This window comes from Diceros bicornis, chromosome 10, assembly GCF_020826845.1.
Source record: "Diceros bicornis minor isolate mBicDic1 chromosome 10, mDicBic1.mat.cur, whole genome shotgun sequence".
Lineage (NCBI taxonomy): Eukaryota > Metazoa > Chordata > Mammalia > Perissodactyla > Rhinocerotidae > Diceros > Diceros bicornis.
Window position 1 is genome coordinate 68,449,004 of NC_080749.1, and position 19,937 is coordinate 68,468,940.

The 19,937-nt window shown below is 37.2% G+C and overlaps 1 protein-coding gene across 1 annotated transcript in view; it reads left to right on the forward strand.

The window, feature by feature from the left end:
• Window positions 1–19,601, forward strand: part of WDR75 (WD repeat domain 75) — a 31,485-nt gene extending 11,884 nt beyond the window's left edge. The window contains exons 5-21 of the mRNA XM_058549403.1: window positions 945–1,069; window positions 2,745–2,815; window positions 4,232–4,351; window positions 4,874–4,962; window positions 7,621–7,779; window positions 8,598–8,657; window positions 8,746–8,861; window positions 9,939–10,114; window positions 11,327–11,484; window positions 11,950–12,130; window positions 12,987–13,081; window positions 13,893–13,988; window positions 14,636–14,805; window positions 15,378–15,437; window positions 18,160–18,306; window positions 18,615–18,706; window positions 19,285–19,601. Coding sequence (XP_058405386.1) covers window positions 945–1,069; window positions 2,745–2,815; window positions 4,232–4,351; window positions 4,874–4,962; window positions 7,621–7,779; window positions 8,598–8,657; window positions 8,746–8,861; window positions 9,939–10,114; window positions 11,327–11,484; window positions 11,950–12,130; window positions 12,987–13,081; window positions 13,893–13,988; window positions 14,636–14,805; window positions 15,378–15,437; window positions 18,160–18,306; window positions 18,615–18,706; window positions 19,285–19,489 — 2,120 coding nt within the window. The 3' untranslated portion in view covers window positions 19,490–19,601. The remainder of the gene's footprint in view (window positions 1–944; window positions 1,070–2,744; window positions 2,816–4,231; window positions 4,352–4,873; window positions 4,963–7,620; window positions 7,780–8,597; window positions 8,658–8,745; window positions 8,862–9,938; window positions 10,115–11,326; window positions 11,485–11,949; window positions 12,131–12,986; window positions 13,082–13,892; window positions 13,989–14,635; window positions 14,806–15,377; window positions 15,438–18,159; window positions 18,307–18,614; window positions 18,707–19,284) is intronic.
• Window positions 19,602–19,937: the final 336 nt, after the last annotated feature.

Genomic DNA, 19,937 nt, shown 5'->3' on the forward strand with positions numbered 1-19,937 from the left:
CACTTTTTTATATGTGGGTCACTGCCACAGCATGGCTGACAAGTGGTGTAGGTCCGCACCCAGGAACTGAACGCAGGCTACCGAAGTGGAGTGCGTCAGACTTAACCACTAGGCCACAGGGCCAGCCCCTGGATATCTTTTGAAGATACAACCAACAGAGTTTGCTGATGGTTTGATGCAGGATATGATAGAAGTCAAAGATGACTCAACAATTTAGTCTAAGGAACTGGGTAAATGGTGGTGGCATTTCCCGCAATGGGCAAAGTGGAGGAAGACTAAGTTTAGACAGGAAAATCAAGAGTTCAGGGTTTGGGTATGTAAAGTGTGAGATGACTGGGAAGGGTAGAAGAATCAAGAGTTCAGAGCATATAATAAGCAGGCTGGGAAACGGGAAAATGATAGATCAGTGTGTTACAGAATTTTAGACACATTATAAAGCCTAGGAGGATAAGGAGATAGCATAGTAAAATGTAGCTATTTCCCCTTGAAGAGAAATTTTTAAACGCAATGTAAAGAGAAGAGCATGTCAATATTACAGAAAAAGAGATTTGTCCTATGAATGTGTGGCAAGCCTATAGCGTTTCTGAAAGTTCTCAGAGGGTTTGTTGCCTTTGGCTGCTTAGTTCACCAGTATATCATTCCATCTCCATTTTAAAGGTCAGCTTAGTGCCTTGGAATGTAGAATGCACCAGTAAGAAATTTTTTTCTATTTCTACATATATAGAGCATGAATATATATGGGTTGTGGAATTAGACTTCCATTTGAAACTTGTATATTCAAATGAGGAGTCCAACTTTAAGGTGCATTTTGTTCAAGATAGTCTAGAATTATTATCCTGGCATCTAATGAATTCTAGAGTACTAATTAACAGTTTTATATGAATAAACCCACATCTTCACTTTCTCTAGAGAAGCTTTATATTGATGTAGTTTCCTTTGGCTAGATGTATTTCAGCTGGTTTCAGTGAAACTGCCAAAATCGTCAAGCCAGGAAATAGAGGCTAAGGAGCTCTCCTTTGTTTTGGATTACATAAACCAGTCACCCAAGTGCATTGCCTTTGGACATGAGGTAAAATTTGTTTTGTTGGTTTTCATTTTTGTACATAAAATCTCTTTCTTACAGTCTTTCCTCAGCGTTTTATGTTATAGTGATTTAATATTGCCTTGAGTTACAGTATTTTTGTTAGTAACTAAGAAGTGTGTTTCATTGCTTTAGCGTGAAAGATTTTGGTGTAGACTTTTTAGGACCATCTTAATTTTGTATAAACTGTCCTATTGCTCTTGTAAACCCTCTCATTGTTCCGAAAATATCAACGTTTTGGCATTTGTACTGTATTTCTTAGCCTGTCCCACGTAAAAGCCACTCAAATCCTTTTATCTTGGACCGTGTGTCTTTAGAAAATATGACCTCCTTGTCCATAATTAATATGCCCATTATAGAAAATTTGGAAATTAAAAATAAAGTGAAGATATTAAATCTTACCAGTGATAATATTTAAGGAATCTCTTTCTAGACTTTTTCTTAAACGTATAAAATAACTTTTTCCAAACTGAATTAGTATCTGAAGGCTTTTTATGTTTTTTTTAACTTAACATTGCAGCGAGTGTATACGTAAGTTTTTGTCAGAAATAATAACTGTGATGTTCATACCATGATTTATTCAGCCGTCCCCTGTTAGTAATCACTTCATTATTTTAAAATCAAGTACCATCAAAAGCCCCTAGACATCATTGTGGTGGCATGTTTATTTAGTCTTAAGTTTTATAGCCTTATTTTGGCTTTGTTCTGAAAAGGGTTAATTTCTTAGAGTAGTGAAAACTCTTTAACATTATTAATATCTTCATTCTTCAGCATCATAGTCATCAGTTAAGTACAAATTAAAATCACAGTGAGGTGCCACTTCACATTCGCTAGAACAGCTAAAGCTAAAAAGCCTGACGACACTGAGAGTTGGCAAGATATGGAGCAAAGTTAAACATATAATTGTATGATGCCCGGCAGTTCCACTCCTAGGGAGAGAAATGAGAACATGACCACAAGTAGCATGTACGAGAATGATTAATATTCATAACAGTCCAAAATGGAAGTAATCCAAATGTCCATCAATAAGAGAATAAACAATTCATGATGTATATTCATTCATTGGAATGCTGCTTCATAATAAAAAGGAACTAATGATACACATAAGAGCATGGGTCAATCTCAAAGGTGATGTTGAACTAAAGAGTCCATACACAAAAAAGTACGTACTGTACCCTTCTGTTTGTGTGACGTTCTAGAACAGGCGGAGAAGTAGACCGTGGTGATAGAAATCAGCGATTGCTGGTAGGGGTGGGGACTTTGGGGAACAACTGGAAAGAGGAACAAGGGAACATTCCTGAAGTCAAGAAAATGTTCTAAACCTGGAATGTGGTGGTGGTTACATGGGTATACACATATGTCACACATTGCATTTTATTGTATATAAATTATGCCTTAATGGGAAAAATTTAGATCATTATACTTAAAGCTAGAGAGTCTAGTTTTGGGATCTAGGACCTAAGTTAGTCTTCTGATTTTCTATGATTATTTTAAAAGTAAGATTATCCTTTCCATAGCTAAACTATTACATAATCATTTTATATTAATATGCTCTTAATCTGCAAAAACAAAATGTATTGTTACTGTGTTAACTTTTTGATGAGAAGGTTTCTTCTAAAGAGTGTTGACTATTTTTGTGAATGTTATCTCTTTGAAATACCAGGGAGAATATGTTGCTGTAGTACGGGACTTTTACTTGTCTGTTTATTTTTTCAAAAAGAAAAAAACATCGAGGTAAGAATTCCTTTTTGTTAGCTTTATTTTATTTACTCAAGAGTTTGTTATAATTTTATTTCACTTTCGTAGCTGTGATCTAAAGCTGTTCCTAAGCTTTATGTTGCCAGTGACTGTGAAACCACAAGACAGAGAGGTAGAGTTTTAACCCACAGCAGTGAGGTTGAGGAAATCGTTAGTCACAAAAACCTAGGGAGCCTTGTCCGGCCAAAACCCCCTGCACACCTAGATTCTGGTGTGCATCCTTGGTGTCAAAATCAGATGTAGTTTGGTAAGGTTCCCCAGTGATCTTCATTATCATTTTGTGGCTATCGGAGTGAATACAGGCTTTGGGATACCTGGGTTTAAAATGAGTAAAATTTAATCCATTGAACCTCGCTGCACCTCAAATTAACATATATTTAAATGGGGATAGTATCTACCTAATAGAGTTGTAAGGATGAGTAAAATAACCTATTAAAGAGACTGGTGCTGGGCCGGCCCCGTGGCTTAGCAGTTAAGTGCGTGCGCTCCGCTGCTGGCGGCCCAGGTTCGGATCCCAGGCGCACACCGACGCACCGCTTCTCCGGCCATGCTGAGGCTGCGTCCCACATACAACAACTAGAAGGATGTGCAGCTGTGATGTACAACTATCTACTGGGGCTTTGGGGGAAAAAAATAAATAAATTAATTAATTAAATTAAAGAGACTGGTGCTAAGCATGAGTAGTCACTCTTCAAGTGACACTGTCCCCTCCTCCCTTTTACTCTGCTACGGTTAACGTTTGTTTTTCTTTGCAATATAATAAGGATCCTGACATCTTTGGACACATTAGCCAGTTGTCTCCGATTTCTTAGGCTTGTTCATACCTCGTGCTGAAACTTAGCTTCAACAAGAACAAGAAATTTGAACAAACTTTGTCCAGGCAAAAAGCCACTAAAAGAACTGTCTTTACTTCTGTCAGTGACCTCCATAGACAAGTTATAGTAGAATGTTAGTCATGTGAAATTTATATTGTATATTAATAAACGTTTACAAAACAAAATTCTCAATTCTTTTTTTTTTTTTTTTTGTGAGATCAGCCCCATGCTAACATTTGCCAATCCTCCTCTTTTTTTTGCTGAGAAAGACAGGCCCTGGGCTAACATCTGTGCCCATCTTGCTCCACTTTAGCCAACCAGTGTGTCGGTGCGCGCCTGGGATCTGAACCGGTGAACCCCGGGCTGCCGCAGTGGAGCATGCACACTCAACCACTTGCGCCACCGCGGCGACCCCAAAATTCTTGATCACAATTTTTTTTTAAACCATGCATTTATATTTAGTGAACTCTGAGAGCTCTCCAATTTTGGTTGATAAGAGTGAGAACTCCCTTTTCCTTAACTACATCACCACTTACGAAGAGACTTTAATAATCAAAGGAAAATTTTTTTCTTCTAGGTTTACTTTATCATCATCAAGAAATAAGAAACGTGCTAAGAACAATTTTACATGTGTAGCATGTCACCCAAAGGAAGATTGCATAGCAACTGGTCATAAGGATGGCAAGATTCGTCTTTGGTCAGTTAACTCCTGAAGTGTGTGGTGATCATTTATGTACTATTGTGTATTAGTCCTGTAGAACTGAGCTCTCTTGGGGTCCAGGACAAAGAGTAGCACGGAAAAGCCACCACTGGAAATGGGGATTGGGCTCTGCTGACATCCTCCCTTTCTCGTCTTCCTGTGCTCTTCATTGCATGGACTTACTATTAGAATTTCCAACCATGGGCTTGTAGCAGGGATAAAAAAATGCCATTTTGCCTATAATTGTTTTATTGAAGAGAACTTTTTTGCAAGCCATTAAGTAAAAAGGAAGGAGTGACAGTAGTGAATATCAAACTAGTAGGACACCATGATGGCCTGTTGTTGGTGGAAGTAACTCTGGTTAGAAAGTGGAAAGTGCACTTTTGCATGTTAAGACCTGTAAGCTTGATGCCTTGGTTTATTATTTTTGGCATACATTATGTTCGTGATATTTGGCATGCCATCATTTTCCTAATGTATGCCTTTGGTGAAATTAAGAATTTTGGTTTTCTCCAATAGGAGGAATTTTGATGACGATAAGAAATACACATACACTTGTTTACATTGGCACCATGATATGGTTATGGATTTGGCTTTTTCGGTGACAGGTAAGTGCAAGTTTAATAATTAAAATGAACTTTTGAAGAATGTGAATCAAGTATTTTAATTCACTGTATTTATAATTTGAAAGATTAGAATTGCATGGGCCAAATGAGTTGTGAACACTTGTCTGCCACCCCTGCGTTCTGGGCTTTGCTCAGCACAATACCATGTACTTTAGGTTTCAGACCGTTTCAGAGTATCAAGGTGTACACCTGTGATGGAGTCTCTGTTGTTAACATAAAGAACGTGTTCAAGTTAAAATATGTATCTACATAGCTAAGTGCGTCTTGTCTGTAAGTGTAGCTATAGTTTATCAGGTGCAAATGACTATGCTAGTGCTTTACATCATTATCTCGTTTAATCCTTGACCCTATGAAATAGGTGACATTATTCTCATTTTACAGCCGAAGGAAGTGAGATTTGTAACTGAGAACTAACTTGCCTCAGTTCACACGGCTAGTAAGTGGGGTTTGCACTTGGTCTGATTCAGAAGTTTATGTTCTTAACTGTTAGATTGCCTCATTCACATTCACAGTTTTAAACTAATTCAGACCTTTGTTCCATTTAAGCTGCATGAGAGCGTGGCTATAGTGATTAAAAATCTTCCTTGAAGATAGAATGATCTTCAGCAGAAATTTGGAGGACATTTTGTCTTTGGTTACTTTTAGCACCCTCATGCCCATGTGGTGAAAATGATGTGGGCATATTTTGGCTGGTCCTGAGAAAAGGAGGCTAGATGCTTGAGATTTTGTGCTTGGAGAAAGTGATTTTTGTTTCTGCAGATCTTCCTAGAAACTACTGGGACAAGTCTTAGATAGTACCATGTGCTCTATATCCTTATAGGGTTACTGGGTTTAACTCACTGGAGCCTCAGAAAGGAGGAGGCACCTTCAGCCTATTTGTGCTTTGGGTTTGGGGAAACAGTGACTGGTGTGTGGGGTTGGGACCCAGCCTAACACACTCAGAGTAGTACAACAGGAGTACAGTTGTGACATACAGAAACTAAGAATAGAAAGAGAATGAAAAGGATGTTAACCCTCTAGATACAAGATGTAGGCTACTCTTATCTTCTCCACCCTCCTCCATCTCATCCCTCAGAAATACAGATGTGTGTGTGTGGCATGCATATGTACATTTGTGTGTAATGTTCCAGGCAGAGTCTTTCTTCTCTACCTAAGGTCGTTTCTTCTGCCTTTCCTCCTCAATTTTTTTTCTCTGCTGTGGCCTTTGCACAAATCAGGGCCAAGACCAATTGAGATTTATTGTCTCTGTGACTTTTCTCTGCTTGGTTGCTCTTAGCCGTCTTGTCCACCTCCTCTCACACTAGTTAGCAGTCACAGCTTTCTGTGGTGGCCTTACTTACCTTAAGCCCTGGGACATTCAAGATTGGCCTTTTCAGGTGGAGTTTGGGGAAGAAGAAATCTCTAGTTAGACTAGTTGGCACTCAAAGAAAGGAAAAGAAAGAATACAGAGCACTGCTGAACCAGGGCTTTGGTATAGGAGGTACTGCAGGTAACCTGGGCTGTAAGAGACTTGAATTCCTGACATTATATTTTAAGCCTTATGAATACTTGTAAATGAGAAGTAATGGTAAATATAGTACATCATTGGCAGTGAAATGTCAGCGTCGACCCTGTATAGGTATAAGAGTTAATAGAAGAAGAAGAAAAAAATTAGTTGTCTGTGTAAACAAAGTACAAATTATAGTTGTTCTGAGAACTGTGTGAGGTAAGGTGACTACGAACAGCCTAAACTGTTGGGGCTGTGCTTTGAACCCAGGCATGCTGTGTGTGAGCACTGAAGCAGTTACATCCTTCAGCCTTTCTTGTCTCATTTCAGAGTACTAGGACCTCTAGTTAATGTTGAATGAAAGTGATAATAGTGTTCCCAATCACAGGGGGAAAGTGTTCAGTATTTTACCACTTAAAATGATGTTTGCTGTAGATTTTCTCTAGGTATGCTTGATGAAGGATAGGTATCGTAGGTATCCTAGGTAGCTGAAAGTTTTTATCATGGGTGTAGAATTCTAGCATTTACTTTTTCTGCATCTGTTAAGATACTCATGATTTTTCCCTTTATTATGTAAATGGAATTAATTGCATTTATTTTTCAAATGTTAAAATAATCTCACATTCCTGCAATAAACTCAACTCTGCAGTGACATCTTATCCTTTTAATATATCATTGGATTCAGCTTGCTAATATTTTGGGGGGGAATTTTCATCTGTCATAAAATTGGCCTGTAATTTTCTTATACTGGTTTTGATATAGAATTATGCTGGTCTTGTGAAACAAGTTGAGTGTTGTTTCTTTTTTGTTACCTGGAAGAGTGTAAAATTGGTTTATTACTTCCTTAAATGTTTGGAAAAATTGACCAGTAAAGGCATCTGGGCCTAGAGGATGTTCATTTCGTTTTTCTAGTTATTGGCAGAAGAGTTGCTCAGCAACAGACTAGTCATATTATTAGAAAGGAAAATCCCTAAACCAGGATCTTTAAGTCTTTTGTCTTAAGAGTATAAAAGATATGAAGACACTTGTTTGCATGTTTTTCAAAATAGTTTATTGCTCTAACATGGTAGGAAAAATTAAAATGTTCATCATATTTTTCTTTCTGTTTTTCTTCCCCCAAACACTCCTCTTCATTTCTGTGAATGGATGAGAAGGCACCAGTCTGCTGAGTGGTGGCCGTGAGTCTGTGCTTGTTGAGTGGCGCGATGCAGCAGAGAAGAATAAGGAGTTCCTCCCCCGTTTAGGAGCTACCATTGAACATATCTCAGTCTCGCCGGCGGGGGATTTGTTCTGTACTTCTCACTCTGATAATAGTAAGTCTGAATTCGCTGTTGTGAGGAAATACAATTTGTGTAATGCCTAAATTAACTAACATCTGTAGGGAATGGAAAATAAGAGACTAAAACTAATTAAGAGAAGCATAAGATTTAATGAGCATTTTTTCTTCCTTCCTTCCTCTTTTCTCTACCCTTTTGTGCCCCTAGAACCCAACATTTTCATAATTGTTTTTATGAAAATGTGGGGCTAAGTGTGTTTGGTTATTGTCATGCCACTTATATTTCTAAACATTTTCATGAAAGGATGATGTGGGGAAGTAAAGGGCAGGTTTTGAAGTGGGCATTTTGCTTTCACAAATATAATGGCATTTTCAAAAGAGCACTAGGAGGTTCTCCTTAAATATAGCCGTTGTCTCAGTGTGGGAGTCCTGTGGATTCTTACTGAAGAGGAGGCATCTTGTATTCCTGCAAAACTTTTTGCTCATGCTGTTACTACTCAGCCTAGATGTAGATCCCATAGCCCATTGCCTCCTTTCTTTTCAAAAAAGAATATAACTGTGGACAATCCATTAGTGCAGTGACTCATTTCAAAGTAAACTGTCTTTTTTAGGGTTTATAAGTTTCTGAATTAACTCTTGAAATATACTCATAGGCATGGCTGATGAAACTTAAAGACTCCAACAGAAAAGCCCCCATCCCCACCTGTGGTTTTTCAGCTAAATCACCAAATATATTCCTGATTTTCCAATAACACTCAGGATAAATTGAACTTACTCAATTGTTTCAGAATATTAAAAATTCAGGTGATTTTATTTTACCTTGAAGTTCTGATCTCTTTTTTTTTTAACCCACAGAGATAATAGTCATTCACCGAAACCTTGAGGCATCTGCAGTAATTCAAGGCCTCGTGAAAGGTATTGCAGAACCCAGTGGATTTGGAATCATGTACATTTTAAAAGTGAATATTTGTTCGATTTCAACTATTTGTCACTTTTTTTACAGACAGCAATATCTTTACTGGTTTGATGATTGATCCAAGAACTAAAGCTTTGGTTTTGAATGGAAAACCTGGCCACTTGCAGTTTTATTCTCTCCAGAGTGATAAGCAGTTATACAATGTAAGATTTTGATTCATTAACTAGCCTTAAAACTAATGAAAGCTCTTTACAGCACCACTGGGGTCAAGTAACTTATTTAGTAGCTTCTAAAACAAGATCCTGTGCCTATGTTTACTTGCACATAGTCAATATTATCTTTGGTTACTTCAGTTGTTTACAACATAATTCTGTCGAGGCCACAGTTACAGGTTAAGTATACATGTAAGCCAGTTGCCACTCTTGTGCTAGCTCTCTCTCTGTTTTATTCTGTTTCAGACTGCACTCTAATTAGCTGTCACACACATCTGTGCCTTTGTGTACAAGTAGAAGGAAATGAGAATGTGGGGATTGACAGTGTAAATATGTCTCTGCTTTGTGGTGAAGCAGTGTCATATGTATATACTGATGATGAAATTTTCAGTGTAGATTAAAGAGGAATATTTCTTATTAATCCTGATAAATGCAGTCCAGAAATCTGCCCCACGGTACAGATTTCTATCATAGCACCTGTAACACTTGATCTCTTTCCTTCCATTGCTTTTAAACCCCTCAAAGAAAGGAAACTTATTGATCTTTGTACATTTCCAGTACACTGCCTAGAAATAATAGGCACTAAATACATATTTAGTAAATAGATGAGGAAATTGGATAAAAGAAACAATCAGAAATAAAATGCTGGCCTACTTACAACATTGCTATCTTTTTTCACTTCTTAAAAATTGTAGGTTTTATTTTTGATCTTGATTTTAGCGTTGTGGAATCTAGCCTTGAGATTTCATGTGACGCTATTTGTTCATAGAAACAAGAGAAAAACATTACTGTAAACTAAAGGTTCTACTGTATCATATAAATGAATCATAGTCGTCACTAAAATTCAAGGTCATAGGATAATCACTACTGAATTGGTACTATGTAATGTGCTCTCTTTTTTAATGGCAGTTTTGATGTCCATAACTAACAGTTCATTTTTCCGTTTATCTAAAAATCTATTACTGTAAATTCTAGAAGTTATGTTTGTAGTTAATGACCATTGCTTGAAAGCTTTAACATTTATATATGTACATTAATAAGTATTTTGGATTTATTTTAACCCATCAGTTAGATATTGTACAACAAGAATATATCAATGATTACAGTCTGATCCAAATTGAGCTAACAAAGGCTGCGTTTGGCTGCTATGGTAACTGGCTTGCAACGGTGGAGCAACGTCAAGAAAAGAAAACAGAGCTTGAAATGCAGATGAAACTGTGGATGTATAATAAGAAAACACAAGGGTAATACTACATATGTAGCCATTTAATTTCAGAGTAGAAAATATTTGACTTTCTGTTTTGTGATTTCAGTTGTTGGTCTTTAAGATGTTTCATTTTGATAGGTTTTGGATTTAGAGAAATGAGGGAGGTGTTATTTTTCTAATAAAGCCTTTAAGCTTTCTGCTCTGAGAAAGCCTTGGTGTCCTCCAAGTTAGAATGTCATCTCAATGCGTAAATGAGGAAACATGGAAAACTGACACCCCCAAGGACATAATACCTAATTCCAGGCAAATCCAGGATTAGAATCCAAATGTCTTAGTTTTTTTGCTCTTTTATTAACAGTATGCTGCCTTCTTTGGAAAAATGGCCGTGGCAGGTGGTGGTAGTGTAGCATGTGTGCTTTGAGTAGATGAGGAGCCCACTGGTTTCTCACACCATGGTTACAGTAGCCATTTAGCACGTCCTTGCTGCTTGCCTGGAACTAGGCTTCGTGCTTTCATGCCTGTTGTCTTATTAGTCTTCACAGGAACACTGTGAGATAAGCTTGTTTTCCACATTTTACAGGTGAGGAAACAGGCCCAGAGGGATTAAGTGGTTGTCCCTAGTCACCCCTCTTACATCCTGGAATTTTCAAAATCACGCCACTATCTTGCCCTGATGTTCTTTTAAGAACACAGTGCTAGCATAGGTTATCTTTCATTCACAGCAGAGCCCTGTCAAGCTGGGAACAAGCTTTGAGGGGTAGCTTGGGTGACTGTAAATATTAAATATTGACCAAGGCAGTTTGAATAGGTAGTTTTCTTTCTGTATTTTCTTGCCAAAAGTAGGGGCTATTGCAGTCATTCCATTTTTTGCTTACTTTCAAAGGTAGGTAACGAGACATCTGGGTTCTATACAATTGTCATGCAGAGTTTAGTATAGTAGGCTTCCAAGTATCATTTTGTAATGACTCCTATTTTATACTCATTTTGTATCAGTAAGTTGACACTACATAATTGTCTCTATATTATGTAAGTTGCATGAGGACAGAAATGATGTGTTAGAACTTGGCATCCTGTGGCGATTAGAGATAGAGCATTCAGTTGTTTGTCATTCTTGGTGATAGTGTATCAGTTGCCCATTCTTAAAGATGCTATTGTAAAATGTATAGTATGTAAGAAATTCTTATGCCCGTGTGACAGTATATCGTATTGTCCTGATGTAAGAATAAATTGGTGCTTTCCTTCTTATTAGGTTTGTTCTTAATACAAAGGTTAACATGCCACATGAAGACCACATCACAGCTCTCTGTTTCTGTAATGCAGAAAAATCTGAAAACCCCACCTTGGTTACAACCAGTAAAGATGGTCACTTCAAAGTGTGGATATTAACAGATGATTCTGATATATACAGTAAGTTAATTAAATTTGTCTAAAGAGTGCACAGTTTTAAGAATTGATATATTTATCTCTTTCGTGAATTGCATCTGTTCTAGGAGGAGGTTTTCTACCTTGTTTAATTCTATGGGATATTGCCTAATTTTAAAAAGATTTAAGAGTTAGATTTTTACATGCCTTTTTCCCCAAATCTTTACCGTTTTAATGGCACTCTTGCGTAATCATGTGTTTGGTTGTTACAGTCTGTGAGGGTGTGGTAAAAAGGGCTTGTGCGATTAGTCATTGCACTCTTCCACTAGAGGGAGCTCAAGGTCTCCAGGAAGGAGCGCCAAGTTCACATCAGTCGGTGCTTTGTGGCACTTCTGACTAAAGTTTTGGGGAGAAGGTTCTTTGTTGCTTAATTCTTATTGCCTGTAAGTTCCCTATAATGTTATCCAGCATTTCTACCATTTCTGAACTCTTTGCTCTATATTTTCGCAGAAAAAGCTGTTGGCTGGACCTGTGACTTTGTGGGTAGTTATCACAAATACCAAGCAACTAGCTGTTGTTTCTCTGAAGATGGCTCTTTACTAGCAGTTAGTTTTGAGGAAATAGTTACAATATGGGATTCAGAGACTTGGGAACTTAAATGTACATTTTGTCAACGAGCTGGGAAAATAAGGTAGGTAAATAATTTGGGGAGTGTGTAGTACTAGACTTTCTGCATAAACTTAACTAATAATTTATGCTTTCTTTAAAGGTAGCTTGTAGGTCAGTGAGGCCAGCAACTGACCAAAATGCTGAGAATCTAGGCATTCTGGGTATATGAACAGTGTGCTGTGACTCACCCATTTCTGAAATCAAGTATAACATTTAATTCTTGGCCTACAGACTTTTCCTTTGTAATAAATATTTTTCATGGTTGTGCTGCATAATAATAGAAGATATACATGAGCCTCAGTGGATCAAAACAATGCTTACCTTCTGTATATCCCCATAAAAATGACATTATGCTCAAACCTCATTGTTTCTAAGAAGGGCAGGGGAAGGTAACAGCAGTATCTTCCATTTTACTTCAGGTAACTGGGCATTTGAGGGTAGAATGGCTGATGACTAATGAAATTGTTTCTAATTCCCAGTATGCCTGATTCTGAATTTACTTTGTAAAAATTTCTTCAGAATTAAAATTGCAAATTTACCTCTTCTAGGTAAACAAGCACAAAAAAGCGTTTTTATTAAATCACTGTGCATTTCATGTGTATTTTCTCTACATGTGTTAATTAGTATAGTGCACAACATATTAGAGAAAAGAATTGGTCATCAAACCTATTTTCCTGAAGAATCAAAATAGCTAAATAAACCTTTCCTTTTGTATTCCTTAGCCCCTTTTTTCTGCAGAATAATTATAAACAAAAAAATAACTGTCTATCTAAAAATCTGCAATGCATGAAACTAATACTGTGCCAGAAGTCTGCAGTTCTTTGTAACTGAGTGCGCTGGAACTAACTGTTGCTAACTTCCTTGTGGTTTTAATCTAGGCACCTTTGCTTTGGGAGATTGACTTGTTCGAAGTATCTTCTTGGTGCTACTGAAAATGGTATTCTTTGCTGTTGGAATCTGCTCAGTTGTGCATGTAAGATATTTTTACTATAACGTGACTTGACAAAGCATGTAGGAAGTAGCCATTAAACTTTGGCATTTTAGGACTTCTGGCTCATATACTCATGTCTCTACCCAGAGAATATATAATTTTTCACATAACACATTGCACCACCAAAATTTGGAGTACTAGGCCTGTAATAGACTTAGATTATTTATAAACTGCCTAATTGTCAGTACCTGTAAGTAGACTTCCATTATCCTCACCTTTTTCCACTGTGTTCAGTGTCTGACTTTCTGTTGCCCTCCATAATCCTCATGACAATTTGAGGACTATTTCTACTAATTTGTGATGCATATTAACCTGCAGTATCCCCGATAGCTTCAAATTTCAATGTAGCCTGCCACAGTCCTCCTAACAAATGTTGACTTAGTGTCGTTTTGCTCATTCAAGTATGTGTTTGGAAGACATGGTGGTTGCTTAGTAATCAATGTGTATGATAATATTTTTGTATATTCTCCACAGTGTCTCTGGTAAACATTTTGCCCACATTTAGCAGCAGGGAAAAAGCACCAGACTATAGTTGCACTGAAATAATAACTGTTTCATAATTGTGTGGAAGGAGTACTTTCTTTTTCTGCCTCCTGCCCCTTGCTTTAGTGCAGTCTTCCACAGATAATTTCAGTGTGTCTCCATGTGTTACCTGGAAGCGTGAAATCCCTCTTCCTAAGAAAAATAGAATTGATTGTCCCTATAAAGATTGAGTACCTAATTTAAATGACAGGCTTAAAAAAGCTTTTGGTAAATCTGTTCTTAAAAATGAATCACCTTTGTTTTTCCCCAGTGGAGTGGAGTGCAAAATTAAATGTTCGAGTTATGGAGCCTGATCCTAATTCAGAGAATATTGCTGCAGTCTCTCGGTCTTCTGTGGGTTCAGACTGTAAGTACAGACCATACTTTAATAGCAAGAGGAGATCTATTACCTAAATTTTCTTTTTAATATCTTTAATACAATTTAAGTCAAACTTGCCTTCAAATCAGATGTTCATTTGAAGCCATTTTACCTGAGGCACTGCCGTTCCTTTCTTGAATTCTTGTTCCAACACCTGGTTGTGTATGCATTCAGACTTAGTTCTAGGAGAGCTCCAGTACCTTTCTCATTTTTCAACATACCAATTCCTACTCAGCCTTCAAAATCAATTTCACCCCTTGAAGCGTCCTCAATTCCCCTAAGAAGCTTTAATCATTCTTCCTCTATGCTGTTGAAGCACTTTCTACACATCTCTGGTCTATACTTAAGACAAAATACTGTAATAATATTTCGGTGTCTGTCTTCTGCAGTGGACCTTGGTCTCTGGAGTAAGGATTCTTCTTTTTCCTTTTCCTTTTCATAGCCCTCATTCCTAACCTGCTTGGCATGTAGTAGGCACCCAGTAGATATTTATTGAGTCAAAGCCATCAAAATAGTTATGACCTGGGCCATATACTCAATGGGGTAAGTCCCAGGATTAGTGTGACCTGCCAGCCTGAGGCTAGAACTAACCTTTGCAGGCAAAATGTTATTATCTGTTTGTTTTTTCCCTCTAGTGTTTGTATTTAAACCTAGTGAGCCAAGGCCATTGTATATTCAAAAGAATATCTCCAGAGAGGAAGTCCAGTGGGGAGTGTTTGTTCCACGAGATGTTCCTGAATCATTCACCTCAGAAGCTTACCAGTGGCTGAACAGATCCCAGTTTTACTTCCTAACAAAATCACAGGTAACCATCCCACCTCAAAAAAGGCAGTCGCTGTGTATATGTAATTTCCAGTTGCTTTAATGTTTGAGAGTAATAGTCAGCCCATAACAGGTAGAATAGTTTCATTAAAGGATATTTCCCAAGAAATAATCTGATATGCTCTACAGCAGTATTACTAGTGTGAATGTATTAGCATGCTTCACCTCAACTTTGAGGCTCTTTAAATGTTGTTTGCATTAACTCCGTGACAGCAAAAAAAAAAAAAAAAACACCTACAATACTTTATATTTATTAGCATACTTGATTTTTTTTTTATTTTTAGTATTTGATTTGCCATAAAGAAAACTTTGGCTTCAGTTTGATCCATCAGTTGAATTTTATTTCATTACCAGTTCTTAAATATGATCTCTCAGAGCAACCTTATAACTGTCACAGCAGTTACAAAATGTGTTAAATCTTTTGTTACTTTTCTGTGGGCAGATATATATATCAAGATGAGAAACTGACCTTCTCATTTTGTAACTTTAACATCTGTATTTAGATTTGCACTCTACAATTTATCTTTTGCGTCATTAATTGATCTCTCTTTTCAGAGTTTATTGACATTCAGTACAAAGTCTCCGGAAGAGAAACTCACACCAACAAGCAAACAGGTATGTTATAGCCACTCACGGGTGCAGACTACATTGCCTCCCTACAAAGATAAGGTTGTCTTTTAGAACTCAGCTGTGGGAAGAACGTTTCATGTTCCTTAAAGTGGAATTAGAAACCATACACATAAAAACTGCTTGCCTGTTTCGGGGTATATTACTCTTTTAAAATGTAGTTTTAATTTGTAATTAAATTACAGATCACAGTAATAAATGCTTGTGATTTAAAGAGTCGAATAGTTCTTAAGACTTTTCAGGAAAAACTTTTCTAACACCATTGTCGTTACCCACAAAGATAAATCACTTTCAGCTCTTTTAGCTATAGGTTTTATTTACCTCCATATCTTTAAGAAACATGTTTATATTGCTAATTCTGAATTTTTCAGATTTAGGTATTATCTGTTAACTATGATCTATTGAAGTTGAAGTTGTAGCTCTTTTTCACACCACCGCTCACTGAATACACAACACACACACCTTTACTGTCCCCCAATTTTCCCAGTATAGATAAATCTTAAATTAGGTTAGTATTCATCATTATTACCATGTAAACCAATTCATAGCTGAGCCATGTAGTAATAGACAGATTGTTTTTCCTTTTATCCCCAACTTTTTGTTTTCTCTGAAGTTAATGATTGCCTTCTTTTCTCATTTGCTTAGTTTTCTATTTACTTCTCATCTAATTCACCCCTAAACTCTACTCAAGTTGTGTAAATATCTTCTGTCAATATTTTCAGACATATTAGGCATTCTTTCGAGTCTTAAAGAAGTATTTCCAAGAGCTCTCTGATCTGCTTCAATCTGGACTGATCGCTCTATAAACCTGCTGCACAGTAGTCCTCATAGAATCTACATTCACCATCATTCTGGGGACTCCTTTCACCTCTGCTGTAATAGCCCTAGTTTTCCTCTTTCTTTGGTCACACCCTTTAATGAAGCACATTCTGTTAGTACATGGGAGGCAAATTTAAGACCTCACGTGTTTGGAAATGTTTCTGTTTTCTCCCACTTGGTCGATTGGGTATAGAGTTGTAAATTGAAAATCATTTTCTCTTAGGACTTTGAAGGTATCATCCAATTATTTTATAGCTTGGGGTGTTACTAGAAGTCCAATACCATTCTTATTCTTGATCCTTTATCTGTAACCTGGCTTGTTTATTTTCCTCTGAAAACTCATTGAATTCATTGAGCAATTTTTTGTTTTATCATCTGTTCTAGATGCTTGGGATACATGAGTGAACAAAATAATCAAGTCTTTAAACTTGTGGTGTGTACAATCTAGCAAGAAGTTACAGACAGTGACAAGCATTAAATAAGTAAAATATGTAGTATTTTAGAAGGTGATAAAAATTACAGGGGGAGGAATACAGGAAAGGAGGGTATGGAGTGCAGCTTCCCATTTTATATAGGGTGGTCAAAATAGGCCTTGATGAAAAGAGGTTGGCTTTTCCTCTGAGTAGAGCCCTTTGGAGAGTTGATCAGAGAAATGACTGAGGAAGAATTACCTTTTTGCCTTCGTGTTTTCCTGGAACTCCTGTTATTTAGTACTAGACCTTCTAGAATGGTGCTTTAATACTCTTATTTTTTCTCCTGTTTTCTTTTTGTTTTCTGGGCGATTTCTTCATCTTTTATCATCTCATTTTCTACTTTTTTTCCTCTCTCTTGCATGGTCCATTTCCGTTTTGTTTTGTTTTCAATGTATTTTGGTCTCTGTCTTTCATTTTGGAGGTTTTCATCAGTCTGATGAGTCTTGGCTGTCTGCTCTTATTTAAAAGTGAGCAAAAAAGCCATTTGGAAAGTCTCTGCCTGGGTGGAATTTATCTGCTGGCCTCCACTATCTGGCTATTTTGAGAAAGTCTCCAATGTTGTTATTTTTAGGTCTTTTTCTCTTAAGGTGGTCAAATTGCCCAGATAAAATTCTTGTAAATTCTTGCTTGCAGGATGTTGACCTGGCTTGAGAAGGACCCTGTAGCCCTGTATGAAGTAAACACACACACACATACACACACACACACACACACCCAATCTACACACACACACACACACACACACAATCTACACACACACACACACACACACACACACAATCTACACACACATATCCAATCTAAAGATGCACTTCTGTTTTGCACTCCAAAGAATATACTTCCAGCCCTCTGCTGGGGCTGAGAAAGAGATCTGGGAATCTGAGTGCTCTCTAAATAGACTTTCAACCAGGCTGCCTGGTGAGTTTTTTAGCTCTTTACAGAGGTATTAATACCATCAGTACCAGTGCCTGAGCATTTGCAGGATTCTGCAGGATAAATCAGGATGCTTCTTTCCACGGCCAGCTTTAATCCTGCTTTCTCAGGTCTACTAAGTTACTTATCACTCTTCAACCTACTTTTGTGCTTCCAGCATGCTGTCGTTTACCCATTCTCTTTATCACTGTGGGTTTATGCACTTTTGAAAATTCCTTTGCTGTCATTTTTGTAGGATTTGGGGGAGAAGCACTACTAAATGCTTATTTTGTTCTGTCATCTAAGTGTCCACTGTTAGCTTTTCCCCTAGTAAGTGGGCTACTAGGCCTCAGTTGTTTTACCTGTAAAATGAAAGAATCATATTACATAATTTTTAAAGATCCTTCCATCCCTGACATTTTATGACTCTGTAGTATTTCTTACTGAGTCAAGAGAACTTCCTCCTTTTTATTCAAGTAATTTTCATTTATCTTAAATCCTTATAGCTACTAGCAGAAGAAAGTCTTCCGAATACCCCATTTTATTTCATACTGGGAAAGCACAGGCAACAACAGCATGAGAAATTAAATGCAGCTTTAGAGAATGAACTGATACAACTACCCTTAACAGAAAACATACCTGCAATTAGTGAGGTGAGTAGCAATTAAAACAATGTGGAATAGATTAAATGCATTTAGAGTTTTTATACAATTAATCTGTAACAACTTTTGAATAATCATTTGTATACTATGCAACTTTAATACCCAAACCAAGTAGCATAAACTTATGATATCAGATTATTGTGGCCTGACCTGGGGTGAGGGGAGGGGTTGTCGTTTGCGTAAAGGTAGGAAGGTGGGAGTACATCTTTTCTTTGGTTTGGTTTTTCTGTGGGGAAAGCTTGTTGTGTTCGGCATTTACTCTTTTGAAATGAAACCCTGTTTTTCTGTTTTTACTCCAGCTTCTTCACACTCCAGCCCATGTACTGCCATCCGCTTCTTTCTTGTGCTCCATGTTTGTAAATTCATTGCTGCTGTCTAAGGAGTCTAAGAGGTAAAGCAGTTCTTAAAACAATGTTTAGATATTCTGTTTTGGGAAACAGGATAGTTTGTGTTATCCTCCATGAGAATATTCTTCCACTGTATTTCTCTTTATAATAACCCATAATTTTTTTTTTTTTTTTTGTGAGGAAGATCAGCCCTGAGCTGACATCCATGCCAATCCTCCTCTTTTTTGCTGAGGAAGACCGGCTCTAAGCTAACATCTATTGCCAATCCTCCTCCTTTTTTCCCCCCAAAGCCCCAGGAGATAGTTGTATGTCATAGCTACACATCCCTTTAGTTGCTGCACGTGGGACGCCGCCTCAGCATGGCCGGAGAAGCAGTGCGTCGGTGCGCGCCCGGGATCCAAACCCAGGCCGCCAGTAGCGGAGCGCGCGCACCTAACCGCTAAGCCATGGGGCCGGCCCCTATAATAACCCATAATTTTTAAAGTGCACCCAATAGCAAGATTTTTATTTACTTTGTCCATGTGATTATATTTCTACGTCGGTGTCTTAAATTAGGAAGTTATTGTTTAGGAATGTATTTTTAAATAGTAATTGTTTATATTTTATTCTGTTATTGTTAAAGTGCTGAAGAAACTCCCAATGATGTAGATATGGAAGAAGAAAAAGAAAGTGATGATTCAGATGAAGAAAATGATTTTACTGAAAAGGTCCAGGATACAGATAACACAGATTTGGGAGAAGACATTATACATCAGTTGTCAAAATCTGAAGAAAAAGAACTGAGAAAATTCAGGAAAGTGGACTATAGCTGGATAACTGCTCTTTAAGCCTTAGAGATGAGGGAGGGTTCTTGCACTTTTTTTTATATGTTGATACTCCAAAAACATGTATTTTAACGTTTTTTCTGTTTTTAAAATAAAATATTAAATATTAACTGGCTTTACTTTTTAAATAACTGGTAATATGAAGCTGTATTTGCATCATGCTTTACTGTTGCTGGGAACATTCAGATACACAACATCGCATTTTTATTTTGAGTCGCATCAGCCTTATAAAATAGCTAGATATTTTCTTCACAGGTGATACAGCAGAGCTGGGACTTGAATTTATATAGCATATGTCCCCTTATCTGCAATTTGGATGTATAAAATGTTTTGAAAATCAAAAGATTTTATTGATGATATTGTTAAGTTTGACGCCAGAATTTATTTGGTGGGCAAACATGACCTGAACTGATGTGAGGTTTTCTATAGTCCTGATTCATCCATCTTAAGT